This window comes from Balaenoptera ricei, chromosome 2, assembly GCF_028023285.1.
Source record: "Balaenoptera ricei isolate mBalRic1 chromosome 2, mBalRic1.hap2, whole genome shotgun sequence".
NCBI lineage: Eukaryota > Metazoa > Chordata > Mammalia > Artiodactyla > Balaenopteridae > Balaenoptera > Balaenoptera ricei.
Window position 1 is genome coordinate 25,985,493 of NC_082640.1, and position 23,311 is coordinate 26,008,803.

Sequence of the window (23,311 nt, forward strand, 5' to 3'; positions counted from 1 at the left end):
GTTTCCACCCTCCCCCATACCCAGGCCTTACATTCCATAAAGGTCTCACCTCACATCTTCTTTTAGCTTTTTATTTTCCCTGTAGTGAAGCAACCACTTCCATCTTCCATTTCCATTTAGTTTCTCCAGGATTTTGACAATTTCCTTCAGTTGTACTACAGAATAGAACAAGTTTGACAAGAGAAGATGTATTTTAGGATTTTTGGCTTGTCTAGTCAAAGCCCAGGGATGATTATTTGTGAGAATAAGGCCCCATGTTTGAGTGTTGACCATCACTGCCACTCCTGTAGCTGGGCAGGAAGGATGCTGTACTGCACTTTAACCCGTGGTCCCTCAACCCAGCCCCACCTTCTCACACTAGTAGGAGAGAGGAGCACTGCAGTCATTAGCAGTTAAAAACTCTTGAGTGTATATAAATCTATGGATGGAACAAAAGTGGGGTCCTGTTGCAACAGAGATAAGATAGTTCTAGGCTTCTAAATACAGAATCTACAAATATTTCCAATTCCACTTTCCATGCAACAACATTCATGCTTGTTAAGGTACGTCCTCCTCTTCGTCCTTCAATGGACAAGTGGTATCCATATTTACTTCTAATGTGCTATCAGAGCTGGGCAGGTTTTGATTGTACATAAAGTATCTGCCCTGTGCTCTAACATTCTTTGATGTCAAATTCAGTGCCCTGAGAAATTATTTATATATGAGTGTTTAAGCAGATAACTGAGAAGACTTCCAGTAGCCATCTTTTAGATATCCATGATACTGACAGAATGGTAGGGGTGATGGCAACAGAAATGGAGGAAAGAGGGCTAATTCTAAACAAATATGTAGCTGACTTGATTTGGCAAAGGGAGGAATTGAATATAACAAACTCTCAAATGTGTATGAGTAGTTTAGCCACATTACTGAGAGGTTTGGTGGTGAAGGTAATCGGTTAATACAAAAGAGGTCAAGAGCAAAGTGCTTATTTAGCACAGCATATGACAGAAATTAAGCCCTCAACAGATGGTGACATATTATTTTGAGTTGATGCTAATTTCTTTTTGATGAAATAATATTTGAATCACTGGGCAAGGAGAAATTGATCTGACTAGATGAGAAAGGAAAATGAGAGACAAACCTAATGTTAAAGTTTCTAGTATTTTGTCATCTGACACCACAAAGCCTCCTGTCCGGAACAGCTCTTGGTAGGTGTAATCGAGGACGTCTTCAGGGCTGTCGACTCCGGCAAAGATGACACTGGGAAAGTGCTTCAGCTTCAGCAGAGAAGGAATCTGAAACATAAAAAGGTCCCCCGGTGAAGACAGGTTCATTGGGTCACTTTTGTCACTTCCATCCAAGGGTGTCCAAACTCAGGAACAGCTGGGAATACCTTTAACCTTGATGACTGACTGGTAATTCTGTCAGTTAATAAGGAATTTTTAACTCCATCAGCAATGCTGCAAACTCATTAAGATTAGTTAATTACAAAGTGGTCTCTCAACTCCAAAGGTGGGAGATGGAGTGAGGGGAGAACACCTGAGGTTTGGGACCTGTAATCAGGCAGGTGGCAAGCTCACCACCACCCTAGTCTCCCGCTTCACGTGGCATCCGTGCTGTGGGTTCAGTTCCTGCCTCCTGACGCAGGACCGTATGCCCAGGCCGAGCCTCGATGTCAGAGCTTTTTGGGACAAGCAATTACTTTTATTTAACTGATAGGTAAATATGGTAACAAAGAGTTAAGAAAAGTTTCACAAGTCCTTTTAAAGCAAGATTTATTACTGTTAGACATCAACAGATGCAGATTTATATTTCAGGTGAGAAAATTTTACCAGTCTCTCTTCATCGAAGTTCTCCCTTAGTTACTATGAAAATATTCTTAACTCTGAGACATAATTTGCCTTATAAATACCTTGGTAAATTACAACATTAGTATCAGTAGTACAGTATCTCAACCCCATTATCTTCCCACTTAGATTCAGTGGTATTGTGTTTTAACTTCTTCCCTAAATAAAAAGGCAGTGATGAGCCTGATAATTATAGAATAACATAAAATGCCCAGAATACATTTCTCTGTAAGAAAGTTACTTCCAAACCTACCTGATGCAAATGTGATGATATATCTTCATTTCTGATGATGACTATGAGCGTATCTTTCTCTCTGTGAAACGCTTGACAGAAATGCTGAGGTTCAATTTCTGTGTGGCCTCCTTTCCTTAGAATATGCTGAAAGATTTACAAATAGACATTATTTAAAAAAGGATACTTGCACAGAACTACTTTTACAGTTTACTAAAAATATCAAAGACCACATCCTGTTTACTAAATTATGTTCTAATAAGGCAACATAAATGGCAGTTTACCTTATTACCAGATGAGCTTTCACATATAAAATGACTCCTGGGTATCACTGACAACTGGATTTAGAAGTTTATTTTAAAGGCAAAGCACTTTGTAACGAATCTTTCATGTTCATAAAGTATCAAAGGTGGATTCTTCTGAAACATCAGACTAATATACATACATGAATCTCACCCTCTTCAAGGGAGTTACCTTGGGGAGGCAGATATTTACTTTAAAAATGCCATCTCCAGTCAAAATGTTTCTACGACTTTTGACAATACCCATGATGCCTATGCATTACTTTGAGTATCGTTAACAAGGACGGATTCTGGAAGCTGGCAGTGGCTTGGACCCAGGCTTCGAAGAGTGGCGGGAGCCGGGTGTTACACTGTGCCTGGTTATGGGGCGCGGCTGTGTTCCACAGAGCAGTTCTGCAATAAGCCTCATTGGGAGGATAAGTTCGTGCAGTTAAAGAAATTCCTTAACCTTGTCCTCTGTGATTTTGACATTGTTTCTATCTGAAGGATTCTGGAGGTTTATCAAAAACACTGACCATCACTTGTTATTTCCTTTCAAAAATAAGGAAAGGACTTTCCTTATTAGGAAAGTCCTAATAAGGAAAATAAGGAAATAAGGACTGACTTTGGTCAGTCTCCCCCCCCCCAGATCTCAGGACAACTCAAATTTTGACTTCAAGTTTTCACTCAAAATGTATGGCAATGCTAACACAACACAGTGAATCAACTATACTCCAATAAAAATTTAAAAATAAAATGAGAAAAAAAGTATGGTGATGTATTTTCAAAGACATTCCTACAGACAAGATATCTTTTAACAAAGAGCTCCTTAAAATATCTAAATATAAATCCTTATAAATCCTCACCTATTTTACTAATAAACGATTTGAATTAATACATTTTCTGATAGGTTCAACATTTTCATCAGCTCCTGTGGAATTCTGGGCCATCTTGTCACACCCTGTCACACCCTGAATCACCTTACGAGTAAACGGCCTGATACCCATCACTGGTGAATGCTCCAGGACAGACGGATTCTCCACCATAGCTTTCTGAGCTTTTTAAAAACACTTTGCTCTTGATCACACTTTATTCTCAAATGTACTTTATACTATGTCCACTTTCTCACTTGAAGTTTAGTTTTAAAGGTGCACACAATTTGTTATTTTCTGTTGTAAATAGTGGTCACATGATAAAATATTACCATGAAATGATACATTCACTACTGAAACAAGCATGTTATCTAGAAGTGTTCCTACGATAAATAAACTATCATCGCTGTGACTGCTCCCGTATGAAAACCAGCATCACCTGTGCTCTGTAAAAGACATGAGAACTAAGATAGTGCATTGTTGCTTTTGAGATGGAAGCAAAAAGAAATCAAGTATTTTGCTCAATGTGGCAAAACAAGGACATGGCCATGGTGCTAACTCAGTCGATCCCTGACTTATTTCAGCGCAGGTCAGGGTGTGGCGTATCAGCCAGAGAAAATCAACTTTAATTCAAGGTTAAAATAAATAATTTCCAGGTTACTTTTGGAGGCTAAGCACCTTCCAAAGACTGAAGGCCACTTAATGCTTTATTTTTTCAACTAAAATCTTACCAAAATGGCACAGAAATTGCAACAAAGACAATGGGGAGGGGGGCGGGCGGAGGGCAGACCAGATATGGCAGTCATTTGTGAAGAACCTTCGACAACAAAAGGATCCTTAATTCTACAAATTTGGAAAATAAGTATTTAAAAATCATATTAAGTGATACAAAGCAGGAGCCATCAGCCGCCTCACAGGAGAACGTACTGCTGACTCCGGCGACACTGGGAAGCCTCGCGTTGAGGCCGGTTGCCTCGCTTTTCTAATCCACACTCTGTGCTGTGGTGGAGGGACCACTCTCTGTCAAGTGCAAACGTGCTGCTCCTCATCGTTCAGAAACACTTCTCAGTGCCCTGCAGGGACCTCAGGAGAGTCCAAGTGCCCCCGCGTGACGTCCACGTGGCCCTTTTACCCCTGATGGTGATGGCCGTGCCCCCGGGTGCCCCCCACCCTTCAGGAAGCCTCCTCAGGCCCCATGCTTTCCCCTGGGCGGCGCTGATCCTCGACCCGCAGGTGCCTGCTGACTGCGACGTCCACACTGACCGATGCAGGGCAGGGCCCGCCAGGAGGCCAGCGCGCGGTCTGGGGCCTCGCGCTCCTCTGCAGCGGCCCCGGCATCTACACACCGCGCACCTGTCATGGCGACCGTCACGCTCGTCACTCAGCCCAGACGTTGCAAACATCTGCAGGCGCTCTGTGCTCCTCAGCAGCTTGGCGCTGGCAGGGGTCTCCTGGGACACGACATCCCGGGGCAGCCACCCCGACTTAACCAAGGACTTAGCACGAGGGCTGACACGCGTGGACCTGAAACAAATCTCGTCGGGCGTCGGGACCCGAACTCTTACTGGTCTACCGTCCACACCTGGTGAGAGGCCGGCATCCCCTCCTGAAGGAGAACGTCCCTGGGCCCCCGACCAGGTCTGCCACCCTCAGAACGACATCTTCGCACCTGCTCCGCCACACCTGCCACAGCTGCACAGGTATCTTTACCATGTTTCTCACATCCCGTTAGACCGTGAGGATCAGGAGAGGCAACGTTCCCCTCACCTGTGCACGCGGGGCTCCAACACGCACACCTGAGAAGGACCCTGGATCCCCCCCACTCTCCACACTAGTGGAGGAACACAGGTAAGTTTTTTTTAAAGCTGAATTTTACCTTTGGCCTGTGTGTGTGTGTACAATTGAATATGCCTCCACTGGTACTGTTTTATGAAAAGAACTCACTGCACTAACTCTGGAAAATCATACAAATCTTCAAATATAGTACAAACGGCAGATCCCTGTGGCCAAACCTTTAGTCTGCAGGGAAAGACTGAGCTGAGAAACTGAAACACCACTTCATATCATGGCTTCTTTCTGAAGCTGAGAATCCTGTATTACTTACAAAAAACTTAGACGGCAATCAAAATAATATAAACTGTAAGAAACATGTGGCACTTTACCTTTGTTCTTGCAAAGAAGGACTTGTCCTCTGTCTCCACGAGGTGGAAGAGGAAGGTCCTGGTACAAGCCTCCTTCACGACCCTCTCCAGTTTGACGTGCAGACTGGTGCACAGGTCTGCGACCATGTCCTCGTAGGAGGCTGGCCGAGGGACAGAGGGGCACAGCTCTCGGGGTTCGGCTTCTCCAGGAGCAGCGTGGGGCTCTTTCTCCTGGAAGATGGCCTGGTGGCTGTTCTTCATCACCTTGTTGAATTCGGCGTATTCGTTGAGAATGAGGGAAATGTCATTCCGGGACTCTTTCAACGTACTGTTATATTTCAGTTTGTTGAGGTGGAATGAAACAGTCGAATTTCGTTCAGAGTCTGTGAGATGATTTCTATCATGGCCACACCTCTTCTTCCAGAAGGAGGAGGAACGGTCCACACAGCTGGGTGTCTGCCCTCTCGCCTGCTGACCGTGGTGTCTGGGGTCTGAGTGCACAACTGTCACCATGAGGGGACTCCTGCTGCGGGAGGCAGGAGGCAGCCCCGGGGACTCGGGCACTTTTGTCGCAGGGAAAGCCCCCATGGCGCCCTGGAGAGGGGGCTCCTTAGGAAAGATGGCGGTGGAAGGGGCAGAACACGGAGCATCTCCCGTCTTCACAATTTGTTTTAGTTTATGTGCAAAACGCAGATACTCCAGATCTAAAGTGTTCTGGGTGAGGTCGTCTGCCACCTGCCAAGTGTCCGTCCAGGAGCTGCGCAAGCCGCCCTTGGCCGTGACGCCGGGGTGCCTCCACAGGCTATGCAGGGTTCTCGTGGTGTCTCTCAGCTCTTTAGTGACAGTGAAGTTAGCGTAGGTCCTGGGGATCCCACGGAGATCTCGGATTTGGACGTAACAGGGCACACACTTATCTTCCTTCTTTAATCCCACGGGCCAGCTTCTGGGAGGAATGCCCGTCTCCAGCCCTGGAACCTGGCTCGAGTAGCCCCAGTCATCATGATCGCTATTGTTTAGGTTCAAGAAAGAGTCAAAACCATCTTTGGAAGTACGTTCTTTTTTCTCGGTGTGACTACATCGCAAAGTACAGGACTCTTCCGTATCTAATCTGGGGTTTCCACACTCACCAAAAGAGTCTTGATCCGAGTCTCCAGAAAGTGGTTCATAATGGATGTCAGAGTTCACACTGATATCCACGCCTCCACCTCGGGTCACAGCGCTCCCCTCAGCCCTCAGCCCCTCATCAGCACTCTTATCTTCCACCTGCTCTTCAAAGACCCCACAAACAAGAGGGGCACAAGATTTGGGAACAAAGGAAGCAGAAGGCTCTGTTTCGATAGTCTCACCGGTTGCTGCTGCGTTCTGGTAAGAATCAGCATGTAAATACACGGGGAAAAGCCCACCATTCAGCAGACCTCTTGCTGCACACGGTGACCCATCTTGCAGCATGTGGGCCGGTTTGTGTCTGCCTTCTGAAGAGGTGATGTGCAGCTGAGAGCCAACACCTCCTAGATCTATAGCTCTTTCACATAACTCAGCTCCAGTTCCATTATTCTTGAGCAGACCGGCCATTCTGACGACCGAGATTTCCTGTGTTTGAAACTCCATCCCTGCATTGCTGGGTCCTGCCCTGTGGGTTAGGGCGGCCCCTCCCGAGGAGAGGGTGGGCTTGGGGAGCTCCAGGTACCCACGGGCCTGCACAGCCTCAGCTCCGTCAACTGGGTCAAAGCGCAAGGACTTAACCAGGATGTAACAGTGTTCATCTGTTTTCAAATCACTGCTCGAGACATTTTCCTTAAGGCTCTTAGGGCTGGTCTGCTGTTTTAGTGACACATTCACACCACTTGGTGTGGTTGTAGAAACAAATGTGTCGGCAAAAGACTTATTTTCAAGGATCTTCTGAGGACTAAACGGAGGCTCACTGGTCTCCATGACAAGATGACTTAGGTGGGGATTTCTGTTCTCTACATTCATTGGCTGCAGTGGATTTCTTGATGTTACCAGGTTTTCTAGAGAATCTCTGCATGTGGCAGCTGAGGCAGGCTGGTTTAACTCTGCATCATGGCGTGGCACCTTTTCTGAGAAAGAGAAACCCTCACCACACTCACTTGGGACAATTTCCTCAGTGACTTCACCAGGAAGGGTTAAAAATCTATCTTTTCTTCCTGGGTGATTTTTTACTATTAGAGGCATTTCAGCAGAAAGCTGCATTTGTTGTATCTGAGTTAAGTTATCTTGTCCCACTGGATGGGTGGGACCAACAAAAGAATTTTCTTTTTCTGTTATGGCCAAATCTATTGACTCAACCTGGGAGGATCTGTCACTTTTCTCACAGTGTGCATCACAGAGTTTAAAACTACTTGGAGATACAGCCCGAGCTGGTTGTACTTCTTCACCCGGTACCTGGCAGTCAGGGCTAGAAGCTGGTGACACTTCTTCAATTAAAGAACCGAAGGGGAAGTCTGAAGCAACATGAACTTCCTCCGCAACCTCAAGGGCACAGGTTTCTTTAGAAAGTATGAAAGCCACTGTCTGTAACTTATCACCTTTTCTCTCACTTTCTAGTGGTTTCACTGACGTGTGAAGAGCAGAGTTCACGTCAGGCACCTCTTCAGGCTCAATTATTTCTTCCGCTGTCTCCTGAAGCTCTAAGCAGGGTAACGGGGCCTCCTGCTGCTGCTCCATTTCACCAGTGGGTGCTTCTTCCCTGGGACTCGTGGGCGGTGATATGGTGAGAGTGAGGTCAAGGTCAGAATCCTCCTCTGATAACTCGAGGCTGACTTCCTCTCTATTCACAGATAGGCTGGTTTGTTTGGTAAATGCAGAATTAAATGATTCAAAACTCATATTTTCACTGTTTAGACCACTCTTGTCATTCTTTAGTTCTGAAGAGCCATCCGAAGCATTCCTCATTGATGGGATGCAGTCAAGTGAATCCTTTTCTTCCAAGGGGGCAGAGGCTGACGATGAGACTACTTCTTCAAGCTGGGACGGCTCTACAATCTCTTCCGAAGAGATGCTAAAGAGACTCTGAGTCGACAGAAGACATTCTTGAGAGACCTTCATTTCTTCTCTGGGTAACAAATAATTAGAACTTTTAACCAGTGATAATGCCTCTGTTACCAGGGAATTATCAGATGGCGATGGTGAGCCTGCAACAGCCTGTCCTTTCTGTAATGAACGCATTTCTTTAGCAAGTGTCTCTCTACTCACTGAGGAGGCACAAAGGTACTTAGCGCCTTGTTGTCCTGACATTGCCAGAGAGGGCATGTCCCTAAGACCCTGTGTCTGTGCCTTTTCAAATGCGGACACAGGATGTCTAAGGCTTGTAGCAGGTGATACTTGTTTAATCAACTCCACATTAAAGGTTGTAGGTTTATCAGCTCTATTTACAACTTCTGTCTGTATTGGTGCATAGGCATTTTTTTCAAAAGTGAGTGTAACCGGTTCCAGATTAATCATTACATACCCCATATCATCCTTCCCTTCCAACGATGGCTGACATTCTTTGTTTATGGGGCTGCTATGCTGGATAAGGCCCTGCAAAGCACCTGTTTTTGTTTGCATTTTTGCATGAAAAACATCAACTTTGCTTTCAAGGGTGCTGTACACAGACTTTTGACAAATCATTGACGGACTGCTGATCCCATCGTAAGTCCTGGCGAACGTGGACTGTGTGACAGTATCATTATAAGAAGTCACCTGTGTGCTATCAAGTGGCTCAAAGGTTTTGTCTTCAGCAGGAATAGAAGATCCATTAGTTTGGGTGCTTCCAATGCTAGAAAGCACCAGATTAGAGGTCTCTAGTTTATCTGATGACTCTTGTTTGGCTTTCCCCCCAATTATCTGAAACGATAAAAGCAAAAGAAATAAATTAATTAAAAAAATCAAGAGCCAAATAGATCTTTTTTTCAAGCATTTACATATGTGAAGAACAGAATAGACAAAGATCAATTTTAGTTTGCTCTGTTCTTTTGAATCTTCATAGGGTAGAGATCAAGCAAATCCCTCTCTTCTTAGATAGGCTTAAAATACCCCCCAAATAGGAATTTGTTTTATCTAAATACACACACACGAGAACTCCAAAACTTTCTTAGTTGCACAGCCTTTTTGTTTTTAATGGACTTTTGGGAAGAAAAGTGGCTAGACCACTGGCAATTTAAAGACTTGAAAATGCAGCCTGTTTGCTAAATAGCATCACTTAATTCAGAAATGCAGCAGTAGAGGAAAAAGTACTCAATTAATTTAAATTATTTTTTAGGAAGATTAAAAGATAATCTTTAAAGCAAAGAATAACTTATTTTAAACACCAGCTTTCAATTAGACTATAAATACACTGTCATCTGGAATGTTCCCATGAGGAAACACTAAATTATTATCTCTTGTACTCAGAATACACTGATAAGCAGCTTTCCCAAGGTATCAATCTCTATCCTGTTAAGTAAAGGTCCCTTACCCCTTAGCTATCTTCTTAGCTTATAACTGGACATAATCTCTCTCTCATTATAATACCTTCCTATTCAACAAAGCAGTAGAAAACACAGTGCAGCTTGCATTAATAAACTAAACTAAAAGGACTGATTTAAACAGTACCAGAAAGGATTTAGGATAAACAGTAACAGAAATACCTCTGGACAATTTTGATAACCTCATAAAAAGGTTGTTTCTTTTATTTTTTTTTTAAAGGCTGAAGAATGGTCTTGTTCAGAATATGGTAAAGTGGATTGATAATACAGTTGACCTACACCTGTAGTTCTGGAACATTACGGTCACAGATTTCCTGCCATGTTTTGAAGCAATCGTGTTGTAAGTCAGGACCTGTGTTTCAAATCTCTTGTTAAAAACATTTCTGCCTTAGTCAAAGAAAGACACTGACCTGAGTAATTGGCAGGGTGGAGCTGAGACTTGGTTTTAAGAGGACACGACTGGCCAGATACAAAGCATAGAAAAATCTGGATGGTACACTCATTCTGAGAACAGTTCTATGACCCTCCCAATCATACTGTCGCTGATAATGTTGGGCCATAGTCGTGAATCTCACCATGCCTGTGCTCTTAGTGAAATGCAAACTTTGATAATCCTAGTTTGCCCTAGAATAGGGAGTGGTACAGGACGTGTGTGCACCTTTAAAGTACAGGTACAGTATTCAAGAAGATGACGGAAACATATTTGTAAGTATATGCTATAGAAAGTGTTAGGAATCATTAATTTTAACATTCTACTTTCTACTTAATACTCTTTCATGTCTGCAACAAAATCATTCCTAATTGGACATTACTAAAGTAACAGTTACTATATATTACCACAACCAAAAATACTTTATAAGAAACTAGTGTGTTTATAAATATATATGTAATAATTGAATATATATGTAATAATTAAAATCTGCCTGACTAAACTATAAATACTTTCTTATTCTAAGGTAGTGATTTTACGTATATCTCTTTGAGAATAAGATGAAATTTATGAACCCCATCCTCAGAAAAAAAACGCATACGCACGTAACATATATTTTATGTATACACATATGAACACACACATGTGTACATATATATACATAAATACATCCACAGAATTCGACATTGAGAAACATCTAGAGTGTCCAGATCTGAGTCTTGGCCGGACAATTTACTATGTGCCTCCAGGCCATTCTGTACTTCTCATCCTCAGTCTTCTCACCTATAAGATGGGTGGCACGGTCCTTACCTCACCTGGCTGTGTGAGAATTAACTGAGTTAATGCGAGTGAAGGGCTCAGACCAGTCTCTGGCCCACAGCGTTCCACCAGTCTTCATTCTGATGAAGATGAGCATCTGCAGACACTCACAGACCCTCTAAGGCTCACCCCTGGACCTGCAAATCCCCACGGAAGCCCAGGTACAGAAACTCAATGTTAACACAGGCACTGAAGGTGCCCAAACCCATGTAAAATTATTCTGGAATAAATCTGTTCTGAAAGCTTAAAAAGGCAGGTATCTTGTCAATCCATTTACTTAGAATCTTGATACAACTTTTTAATTTGCTCCAATTAAAATTCGATTATCTGTCCTGACTATCAGTTGAGAACAGTGAAATGAAACCAAGTGTATTTTCCATATTTCCAAACAGTTATCTGCAGACCTATGAGAGGTCTGGCATTTTTATTTACTGTCTCAGGATTTGTTTTTAAAAATAATTTTAATATATTCAATTTTAGTTTACTTTAAGGTTTATCAAAGATTTTTTATATTTATTATTACTGCATTTGATCCATAAACAGTATTCTAGGTAAACAGAGTAAGTATTATTCACCTCTTTTAAAAGATAATAAGCTCAGAGAGAACAAGTAATTTGCCCCAAATCATACAACTAAAAAGTTACATAATTATGGATGGCTCCCAGATCATCTGAGGCCTACGATTTTTTTCCTACTTTCGTTTCTTCAATCAGGATGGTAGATAAGCTCCACCTGCAGACAATCCAGACTTTGACAACTAAGTTTCTGGCATTCTAATCCTTTACATAGCTAGAGAATCCACTTTCCTAAAAGAAACTGATGCCTTGTTATGAATGTGATTTTATGTACAAAAAAAATTTCTTCAAAAATAATACCAGCATTTATATTATTCAGCTTTACCTACCTCATTATTACAAGAATAGATGAAATTCTGGCTTTCTGGGGTCTCTGGATGACCTGCTGTTGCAAACATTTCTTTCTGTTCATTCTGCACCCAAAGCTCCAAGCCTCTCACAGGCGGTGGTTTCATGAAAGGAAGCAGGGGGTCAGTGTCCGGGAAGGACACTTGGGCAGTAGGACCTCTGGGAGCCTCATTAGTCTCCAACAGAGGGTCTACGGAGCACCTTTCCACACCGGAGGACTCCTCAATTTCACTGAATTCAAACGATTCTAACGTGCTATTTATGGACACGTATTTTGCTGGGTTGCTGTGTTCTACTACTTTTCGGGATGATCGTATGACTTTGTTTTGATTGCTGTAGAACAGAGCTACCCACATATGAAGTAAAAGCTTCACTTCTTCCACATTATCTGGCAAATCAGTATTCCAGGGCCTGAGATTTTAAAGAAAGAAGAAACAAAAACCATTGAAAATGACTATTTTCGTTGATTATCTTATCATAAGTAAGTGCCTTAATTATTAACCTTAGTTTTTGTGTTCATTTTTATTTTAAAAATTACATGAGCATGAAACAATGAGTAAAATAAAAATGAAGCTGATTTAACAAATAATTACAGTGAATCTAATTCACTCTTTTTACAGAGACAGAGAAGGGAACTGAAAATCAGAGCTTTAAGTGGCTTCTTTCAAATCACAAAATCTGTGAGTGGTAGGACCATGATCAGAATATAGGCCTTCACACTCCTAGCCTAGGATTTTTCTCTTATTCAGTGCAAGCTCTCCTGGGACGCGATAGACACATTATGTGAATAATGGTTTCAGCAACTTCCCAAATCCTCATCTCCTTGCTTCTGTTAAGTCTGGCCAACTCATTTCTTTTCTATTTTTATGTGTCTCTTCTAATAGTTGGGAAGTTTGAAGATTAAAGGAGTTGGGCAATTCAGCAGAACTATACTATTTTCAGAGTACAGCTCTGGAGACTCTCCTGAAACCGGAAGGGGAGGCACAAAACATTTCTGGCCATCTGCCAGGCCAACGGACAGCAGAGCTGAGTGGAATGAGTCAGAGGGGCTACAGAACTAGGCTTCAGTGAAACAGGGTTAAGGCTAAGGAAGTGACCCTCATGAGCAGGTGGGGACGAAAGCACAAGCTCGTGCCTGGAGCAAGGAAAGAAGTCTCACGGAATTCAGTCCCTCACACGTGCAGTATCCCCCTACCAGCAGGTCACTGTTGTTTCACAGGCTAACGCTTCCTGCTAATAGCGATAGTCACCATTTATTAGTATGTGCCCGTCACCATGCAAACCCTAATGTACATAACTCCCTCATAACTCTCTAACTTTAGTGGCTATTACTAAACCCATGCTTAAAAGTGTTGCTCGCATACTGTCACCCTTCCTTGGCATCACCTGGACACTGGTTAGAAATGTAGACTCTCAGGCCCCATCCCAAATGGACTGAGTCAGAAGCTGCAGTTCAATGAGACCCCAGATGAGTCTCAGTGAAGAGTGAGCAGCGCTGTCCTGAGGCACACACGCTGGCACGCAGGAGAGCCCAGGCTCAACACCGACGTCAGTCTACCCTCCAAAGCCTGTGCTTTCAGCTCTCTGTTATTCTGCATTGACCCCTTAAGGAAGATTTATAGAACGACCCCGTGAAAACTGCTCACTCGTAGCAATCTGACCAATTTGACAAGCTAGAAGTAATTCTTTAAATGTTTCTTCTGGAATTCAGTCTGTAAAGCATTATTTCTTTACCTCACTATTTTACACTAACATCTCATTTACATATTATAATTCAAAGACCAGAAAGACTTATGAAGGAGCATCTCAAGATGGAAAGCCGTGCAGAAGACTAAGGTTTTCTTAATTGTCAACGATTAACTGCTTGGTATTATTCCCAAGTTACTGGATTTTACACACTTCCTTCTCCCTCCCCAGAGTTTAGCACAAGTATCCCTTCTCGCTACATTTATCTCAACAGAAAAGTTCATCCATTTTCATCTAGTGTCACTCCTACTCACCCATGTAGTGCTCTGATTACAGTCTTCTCCAGGGGGTTGTTGGTATACTTGCTGTCTAAGCTGAACACGTAATCTGCTTCACATTTGAAAGTGACCTTAAAGGAGCCATCACAGCTGAATACGGTATGAGAGCGGCAGAAGTCCTGCAGGCTGGAGGGCAGCAACCTGCTCCTGTGCCTGAGCGCTGGGGCCTCGGAGAGCTTCTGCAGTGGGGAGGTGATCTGCTGATGCCGAAATGGCATCACTTTCCCCACTGGGGTTCCCGCTTCGGGGCCTTTTGTGCCATTCTTGGCAAAGGCAGGGCCTGGGGCCCCTCTCTGCTGTAGATGCTTCTTTGAATGTTCTGCAAGGAGCAGGGCATAGGAATGCTCCACAGCAACAAAAGAGCTTTGGCTTGCGTCGGAACTTTCTAGGGTTTCCTCGGGAAGTGCCGATTGGACTTCCGCAGGGGCCTGAATGCCAGGAACCAAGCTCTCGTCCTCCTGGCTGACCGTGGGGTCTGACGTCAGATTACTCTTATCAGAGGAGGGCTTGGATAACGGTCCACCTTTTTGACTTTTAACTACTCTATGATATTCATGGTCTGATGTACCGCGCAAAGAATGTTCTTTAGAAAGCAAAACATCGTTTTGTGGCAATTCAGAGGAGCAGGGAAAGTTTCTGGGCTCAGAGGATGGTGTGGTAGAGGTAGCAGCGCTTAATGCAAGATCAGCCAACATATTTAGGGCCTGGGAGTCACAGTTGACAATGGAGTTTTCAGGTGGGTCTTTTGGAGCCACTGTGATATTTTCTGGTTGAGCTGTACTTATGCTAATAACATCTTCTTGACCATCTGAAATTTCTGATTGAAGCTGTGAAGAAGTTTCTCCTTTGGCTTCAGCATAAAAGAAAAAAAGACACGTAACACTTGATTTCCATAGAATTAATTCTTTGTCATATTACTATGGTTCAGTGAAAATCAACAGTTAAGGCAACATATTCAAGAAAAACCTCTTGATATGTTGCATAAATTGTATGTTAAATTTTTATTACCAGAGTGAGGTCTTGTCCAACTTCCTGATGTATTATAATGTATTTACCAGAGGAACAAGCCTTAAGGAATATGCATATTAATTTAAAAAGAAATCACGCTTCAAAACTGCATGTACTGATCTACACACAAGGCATACTCCTTAGCTCAAGAAATATACAAAGAGAAAAAAACAAAAACAAGAAAAGAAAACAAGACTCCTGCCCTCAGAGAGCTTACAATCTAGTGAGAATCTAAGAATTTCTAAGTTTAAAGCGTATATTATAGAATGTTAATGTACTTTCCTAGAAATCATTTCCCTTAGCAAGTTATTAGAGAAATCATCTAAGTTCAAAACAGAGATGATTTTTAACCATATTGATGTTTAATTATAATACATTATGATATGAATAAAAAATTAGAAAAGTAAGAATATTCAGAATCGCCAATTAATTTCAAGTTTTAAAACTTCAGTTTCTGCATTAAAAACATTTCCTCTCTATTCTATCTGCAAAAAAGCAAATCTCCTCATCTACTGATAATTCTTACAGCAGGTAGTCAAATCTACCCATTGGCATTCGGTCAGAAAACTGACATTCTCAGGTGGGTTTACTTGCCTTCTCAGGACTTTGATTCAGCCTTTTAAAATGCGGTTATCATGATGGACAAAGTTCTCAACAATACTGGGCAGTGAGTCCCTGTAGCAGGTGGCTGGATGGACAGAAAAGCCAACTGTGCTCCTCTTTATAATTAGTAGTAGCAGGTCTGAAATAAATTACTGACCTGTCTGCAAAGCCCAATGACAATACATTTACAGAGAAAACTCTGGCCTATGAGGTCATCAAACAGAATGACAAGAGTGTGTGTATGGTGAGGAGGGTAAAATTAATCAACCACTGCCCAGTTTTTATTTAAAATATCAAAGCCCAACGGGGTGAGGTACGAGAAAGTGGCCCAAAGAGAGTTGTCTCGTGAACCCCCCGGGTGAACTAGAAACACGTTCATTTTAGGATCTGATGTGTTTACTGACACTAAGTTCATTCTATCCTTAAATACTATGGTTCTTACACTGAGTATCACTATGAGGAAGGTCTGATATAGAGAACACTGTATTGAATCAAGAAAAAGGGTTCATTTTAATAAATATGTGTCATTTCAGGTAAATCATTTAATTACTGACTTGTTAGAGGTTTTCAGTTAATTAAAAATACAATACTGATAATCTATCTCTTTTAAGAAATATAGATAAAATGATGCCAAATAAATTATAAAAAATATAAAGAGTTCAGTAAATAAAAACTATATTGAAAACCATTAGTTTCAGTAACAAAATGACTGAGCCTTCTTAAACTCTGATATTTCAAGTAAAAGAAATGAAGCGGATTAGCATGGGTGATTAAGAAATAAAAGAAAAATTAACACATTATTTAAAAGGTGGTAATCTTAAAATTTTAACTTAGAATGTGGCTGCACAATATATACAGACATTTGCAATACAAATCGGCCTATTTCTGAATACCCATTCTGAAAACTTTTCATTTTCTGGGCTCACTTTTCTGCCAATGCCCAGTTGCATACCTCCTCCCACTAATCGATTAGCCTACAACTATACAGAAGCCAATTCAGCACAAGGAATTCTAATGACAAGGCTGGGAATACAATGCATTATGTATGTATCTATACTCATCCTGTTTACAAACTACTTGGAAAGACAGGACCAAGACACACCAGATGATTGGAAAATAGTATGAATTAACTCTTTAATGTTCTCAAAAACCCAAAAAGAAATGGAAAAAAAGGAGAAATGAGTGCAGATTAGAGCATCAGGAAATGGCTCCGTGTGGACTTAGCTGAGCAGAGGGGACTGCACAGGTGTGACAACAGGCATGGTTCGTGTGGGTGGCACCATGTGCCTGACAGGGAAGGCACGCATTGGGAAATGGCAGGAGAGAAATGTGGGCCCGTGGGTAAGACCACCTAGTAACTGCCTGGGGAGACAAGCAGAGAGTCCGCATTGGGTATGACTCTCTACAGGTTGTACGGTGATATGACTGAGGAGCTTTCAGAAAAATCTTCAGTCATAAACAACATTAACGAAACTGAGGAAAGGGACTTCCCTGGTGGTCCAGTGGTTAAGACTCTGCGCTTCCAATGCAGGCAGTGTGGGTTCGATCCTTGGTCAGGGAACTGAGATCCCACATGCTGCGAGGTGCGGCCGAAAAAATTTTTTTTAAAAATGAGGAAAGAAAAAACCAAGCTCATCCATAATACCATCACCCCAACGAGAGTTTCTTTCCCTGAATTCCACTAAATTTGAGGCTTTTAAAAAAGTCTAAAGATAGATAAGAGAGAAAGTAGAATCATGAGATTAGACAGAAAACTGATGGAAATACAGAGGTATGAGGAAATGAAGGTTTTTCTAAACAAAACCCACCACCACACATACAACACAGTAGGACTCAATACCGAAGATACTGTAAAATGTATAGATTTTGCAGCTTGATGGAGCTGCACTCTACTCAGAGAGATGGGTGTGAAGTGGGACATGGAGCTGGGAGAAAAGGGAGGTCCGCAGTGATGAGGGAACACGCCAGCAACGACGAGGTTCCAGCAGGCGGAACACAGAACTAGCAGTCAGCTGCTGGCTCACATAAGGAGACTTGGTTATTCACTTCAGCAAAAGTAGAAGTAGAAAAGTAAAACTGCTTTTAAAATTAATTTAAGGCCTTTTAAAACCAAATACAGGATTCAGGATTACTGACTGCTTTGAACCATGTCTTTATAGTTCCCTCTGGACAAACTTATAATCTCCTTTTTATAACTGATTATGGTCTAGAAAAATACTGCCAGATGCTACTTGCTTGTGAATTTAGTCATAAAAAAGGCCCTTTATACTTTAACTCTGCTAAACAGTTCATGTTCAGGCTTTCTGCAAAATGAAAAGTAGGGTCTATTTAGTGAAGGTATGAATCTTTGCACTTTCTAATTTATTCACACTGGGAAACCAAGTTACTTGTCCTGTCAGTGTCTGAACTAAAGAAGACCATAAGAACATGACAGATTTCAACTGATCTTATACTGTTTCAATATGCTATCTTATAATCTCGATTAGTCCGTATTATGGTGTTGAAATTTACAGGAAGAGGATATCTTACCAGGTTGTGGCTGCTTTCTGATTCTGGGATTCTGATTGCCTTTTACTATATTTACCCTCTGTTTTTGTGGAGATTTCTTCACAGGTGGCTTAGCCCTTGGAACAGTTTTGACTGGAGATGTCTCTCGTTTCCTTGCCCTTTTAGCAGTCGTTGACACTGGAACATCTTTAGAAATAGGAGCTTCTTGGTTTTTCCTATCCAATTTGGTTGTCTGTACAAACTGTGCAGTCAGCACTTCAGCACCTTATGCAGAAAAGACACCGTTTTTTAAGGGGTAGGGGGCTCACATATTTATCAGCATAGCTTTCCTTTGATTTGTTTTGGGGGGTTAACTTTAATAATGGGGAATAAAATATAAAATTTGGGGTATTTCATTAAAAGATTTTTGAACTTGCTAAGTGTTGGTCTATATCCCTAATTAGGATTAGAAGAAAAATATCAGAGTAATAACTTTATAAAAACAAGGCATGACTTAATTTTTTTTAAAAATTCCGTTATCTTTGCTGACTGATGTGGCAGGTAAGGCTGAACATGCTAGTTCACAGCACAGGGTGACGGATAATTCAATTTACACAAAAGCGACACAGCTTCCATAAAGCCATGTGGTTAAAACCACGACCACACTGTAGAGAAGAGACTGTAGGTTCACAAAGAGCCATGTTACATATTTTCCTTCACTACACCTAAATATCAAAGCTTTAATACTGCCTGAAAAATCATCTCTTAAGAGAAGACAGAGGAAGGTACATTGAAGAAAGTCCTCTTCTGATTTAACTTCCTATAAATCTATTATAATTGCTCATTTCTCTTAAAAAATGCTCAGCTTTACTTCTCATAGGGAAGGAAGGAAAGAACTAAAGGTGGAGGCACATGAGGAGAAAAAACTATTAACAACCTGCTTGTATCACACGCAGAAAGTGTTTCAATCCTTTAAGAGTTAAAAAAAAATGTTAATAAATGTTCCCTGTGAAAACGTTTTCCCCACTGACTATACAAAATAATCACACATGTGAATGTTTGCAAATATTTTAAAATCACATTATATGGAAAATACTATTTCTAATTGAGAACAGAAAACATTAAACAGTTTCAGAATGTGATGGTTATTAGTGAAATGTAGAAAAGAGACCAATTTCATTTTATTCTTTTGAAGGTTAGAAAAATAAAAGGTTTTTTTAAAAAGCTTTTAGACTCTCTTAATGTTGTACATTTCCCTGGGTCTAATTATTTTCTTCCCTACTAAACTATTAAAGGCAATAAAGCAGGAGTTTTGTTTTTAGAGTAAGACTTCTGATTTTATACCGGTTACAATTTCTAAAATTTTTAGCGTAAAAAAAGGCAAAATATAAGTCAAGCAGGAAAACTGTTAAGACTAAATTAAGAAGAGAAAGAAAATAAGATGAGATGGTCAAGACTAGGGGAAGCGTAACGTCTGCACGGGCAGGAGGGGAACATCTCTCACAACCTAGGTCCTGCGAGGAAAAGGAGAAACACGAAACAGGTGATCCTGCAGGGACCGCCCTGCTTGTTCGCATCACTCAATGGCATGTTTCTCAAACTGCATGCAATAATCCATGGGTGTATTATAAAATAAACTTAATGGGCTGCAACCAGAATTCTTTATTAAATGAAACAGAATAGAAGATATCAGATTGTATTACACATAGTTAGGGTAAATGTTTTCTGAAATTTCTGTTTCAGTATGTATGAATTTGTGTGTACTGGACTACAATATACAACATATTTCTTTTCTTTTTTTTTTTTTTTGAGTTTTTGTGGTATTATATTTAGTCATCTTGGCTGGTTTAATCACATCGTTGTTGTTGTTCATTTTTTGGCCACACTGTGTGGCATGTGGGGTCTTAGTTCCCTGACCAGGGATCAAACCCATGCCCTGTGCATTGGAAGTGTGGAGTTGTAACCACTGTACTGCCAGGGAAGTCCCTAAAACATATTTCTTATAGTAGATGAAATTAAAACACTTGAGAAACAGTGACAACATATATGTTGAATTATAGGTAATTTATTTAATACCTTTAAAATGGTTCATATAGAGAAGAAACCCAATATGGTTGGCCTGGAATTTGTGAGGAAATGTAGAGTGTGAGTCGCTGCTTCATATTGCCGTTCTTTCTACCACCCTCCTAAACACACACACACACACAATTTCTCAAACTATAATTGGCCAGAAATAACTACTTGTTAAACCACAGGGTAAAATCTTAATTATCTAGGATCCTGGGGATCCACACACCTCCAATGTTTCTTCTTTAGGCATCAAAATTTTTAAATTCAAAATACTACAGATAGGGTTGGCAAATTTTTTCTGTGAAGGGCCAGACCTCAGTCACAGCCGCCCACCTGTGCCAGTGCAGTGAAGGACAGAGACAACAGGTAATGCCTGAGGGGCCCTTTGGCCCCAGTCTGCTCACCTCTTCTCTAAGGGGTCATAGAGCATAAGTTCCCTAGTTTTAAACAAAATACACCGCACATAATCTGAGATGACTCTAAGCCAAAATTGTGTTATTTGTTGTGCTCTGTTCACTGAAGTGCATTTGACTAACATTAAATGGCTCTGGAAGCTGATTCTCCCTCAGTTTTCAGGGGGCAACAAAACCACTTGTGGAACTGTTTCAATATATATATGTCTCAAGGCCACTGGACCTTGTTTCAATAGGTCTATAGTAGGATCCAGGTGACCACTTTTAAAACACATAAAGCATTAGAAATTCTGCCCCAGGATGCTCTAGTTTTGGAGAGTCCAGGCACTTTTCCCCCTCTTTAAACATGTTCGGGCTATCACTTATCAGTTTTTGCCATTTGTTCTTAGTGTGCCTGATTTTAGGAGACCCTCTTCTTCCACTCGAATTTGTCTGAGGACAGTTCAGAAACGGAATGACCTTATTTCCTAGACAGGTAAGTAAATAACTGAGTGATGATTTGAGCAGTTTTACAAGTGAAATACAAGCTTTTGGTGGGTGGGCTTTTGTCCTATTTCTTGATTTTCATGTTATCTAGATTACTGCTTCTCCAACTTTAGCATGCACACAAATCACCTGGAGAGAGCTAACGGACACTGTCAAGCTACAGTCCAGGATGGTCACATAGGAACAGGGTTAACACACAACAGTTATTACTAATTGCTCATCTGAAAATCCATACAGACATGCTTACCTCTTTTTCTTTTCTGAGGAAACTGTCCTTTGACTAACTTGAGCGTTGTGGGAGAGTCTGGACCCCTGTTTGCTCCAGCAGAAGTTCTTTTGGGAAAGGGACGGCACAAGTTCACCCTTTTACTCTGTACCACGGGCAGCGTGCTTGCTTTTCTCTTAGGCTGAACTCTCAGATTTGATGCTGGACTTAATGGGACCAGAGCTCCCTGCCTTGCTTTAAACATCTCTTCAGAATTCTTTTGTGTTTCTGTTTCTTTTCTTACTTCTGCCTCTGAGTCGTGAAATTCAGGATCTGGAGTCATAACTAAAGAAAATCCAACATCACAAATTCCATCTGAAATACAAGGAGACTGAGGACACTCTGCCAATAAGTCTAGTACAGTAGATACTTCCAAAATGTACCCGTTAGGATCTGAAATATAAGACCTCAACTGAGTTAAAGACTGTAAAGGGCACTTTTCAGCTGGAGGAGTCAAGTCAAAACCACTGGACACTTTGCCAAAGAATGCAGTCTCTTTAATTCCATCCTGAGAAGCAGCAGTCAATGAAGAACTTTTGTCCACCTTGTACAGTTCTTGGAAATTATGCTTTACTAATGTGTTTAGACAGATTCCTTTTTCAGAGAATGATTTCTTTGCTTCCAGCAGGGCACAATTAAGGGAAGGTAAAATAGGTACCACCTTCAGTGAGATGTCATCTTCAACTTTCAAGTCTTTCAGCCCTAAAATATATACACATGTATTAGAAACCCAAAGTTCTTTTTTTTTTTTCAAAAACATGAAGGAAAAAACGCTTTAGATTACAAAATTATAGGATGGTTAAATATGATACAGTGTTTCAAATGGTAATCTAAATAGCAATTAATAGAAGACTTATGGATGCACTTAATGAATATATATTATCTCCATATATATGAAAACATGCACACACAGAACCAAAAAAGAGTCACTCAGATGGGATCACCAGGTGAGAATGAAGAAGGCAGGCCCGCCTGCAGCTCCGTCTCATCTGACCAGGAGCCCAGCGTGAACTCAATGCACCAGCATTTAGAGTTGGCAGAATTACTTTTCTATTCTCATTTTCTGCTTTTAAAATATATCTAATCTGTACCTTATATGACCTACTTCAAATTCTCTTAAGAAGGTAGTCACAGGTGCAAACTTTCAGTTATAAGATAAATTTAAGTACTAAAGATGTAATGTACAACATAATAAAAATAATTAACACTGCTGACGTTACATATGAAAGTTAAGAAAGTAAATACTGGGACTTCCCTGGTGGCGCAGTGGTTGAGAATCCGCCTGCCTTTGCAGGGTACACGGGTTCGAGCCCTGGTCTGGGAAGATCCCACATGCCATGGAGCAACTAAGCCCGTGCGCCACAACTACCGAGCCTGCGCTCTAGAGCCTGCGAGCCACAACTACTGAAGCCCGTGCGCCTAGAGCCAGTGCTCCGCAACAAGAGAAGCCACCACAATGAGAAGCACGTGCACTGCAATGAAGAGTAGCCCCCGCTCGCCGCAACTAGAGAAAGCCCATGCAGCAACGAGGACCCAACGCAGCCAAAGAAGAAAAAAAAAGTAAATACTAATAGTTCTCATCACAAGGAAAAAAAAATTTTTTTTTCTATTTTCTTTAATTTTGTATCTACATGATATGATGGATGTTCACTAGAATTACTGTGGTAATTGTTTCATGATGTATGTAAGTCAAATCATTATGCTGGTAAACCCTAAACTTATACAGTGCCGTATGTCAATTATATAATATCTCAATAAAACTGGAAGAAACTAGAATTACAACACAAACCAGTTGAACTAAAAGAAAGTAAACCCTAAGTAACCCCCAAGTCTCATGGTAACTACTGGTATATATTTCATCACCTTCTCTATCAAATGAAATTTTTTAATATTATGTAACTAGACTGACTAGTCTGTATTTTACTTCCTCTCCCTGGTTCACTCTCTGACAGAAATGCTAATTTT

General features: G+C 41.3%; 1 protein-coding gene across 6 annotated transcripts in view; it reads right to left on the reverse strand.

Annotated features, from left to right (window-relative positions):
• The window catches only part of TASOR2 (transcription activation suppressor family member 2), a 69,129-nt gene that overhangs the window by 3,850 nt on the left and 41,968 nt on the right, over positions 1-23,311 (reverse strand). For 4 of the 6 annotated variants that reach the window (XM_059912182.1, XM_059912181.1, XM_059912180.1 and 1 more), the window contains 8 exons: positions 21,329-22,048; positions 18,155-18,397; positions 13,991-14,864; positions 11,972-12,401; positions 5,374-9,198; positions 2,080-2,205; positions 1,121-1,274; positions 50-155 (listed from right to left, as the gene is read on the reverse strand). In XM_059912182.1, the coding sequence (XP_059768165.1) occupies positions 50-155; positions 1,121-1,274; positions 2,080-2,205; positions 5,374-9,198; positions 11,972-12,401; positions 13,991-14,864; positions 18,155-18,397; positions 21,329-22,048 (6,478 nt within the window). The remainder of the gene's footprint in view (positions 1-49; positions 156-1,120; positions 1,275-2,079; positions 2,206-5,373; positions 9,199-11,971; positions 12,402-13,990; positions 14,865-18,154; positions 18,398-21,328; positions 22,049-23,311) is intronic. The other 2 variants (XM_059912198.1, XM_059912189.1) reach the window with 1 other exon arrangement.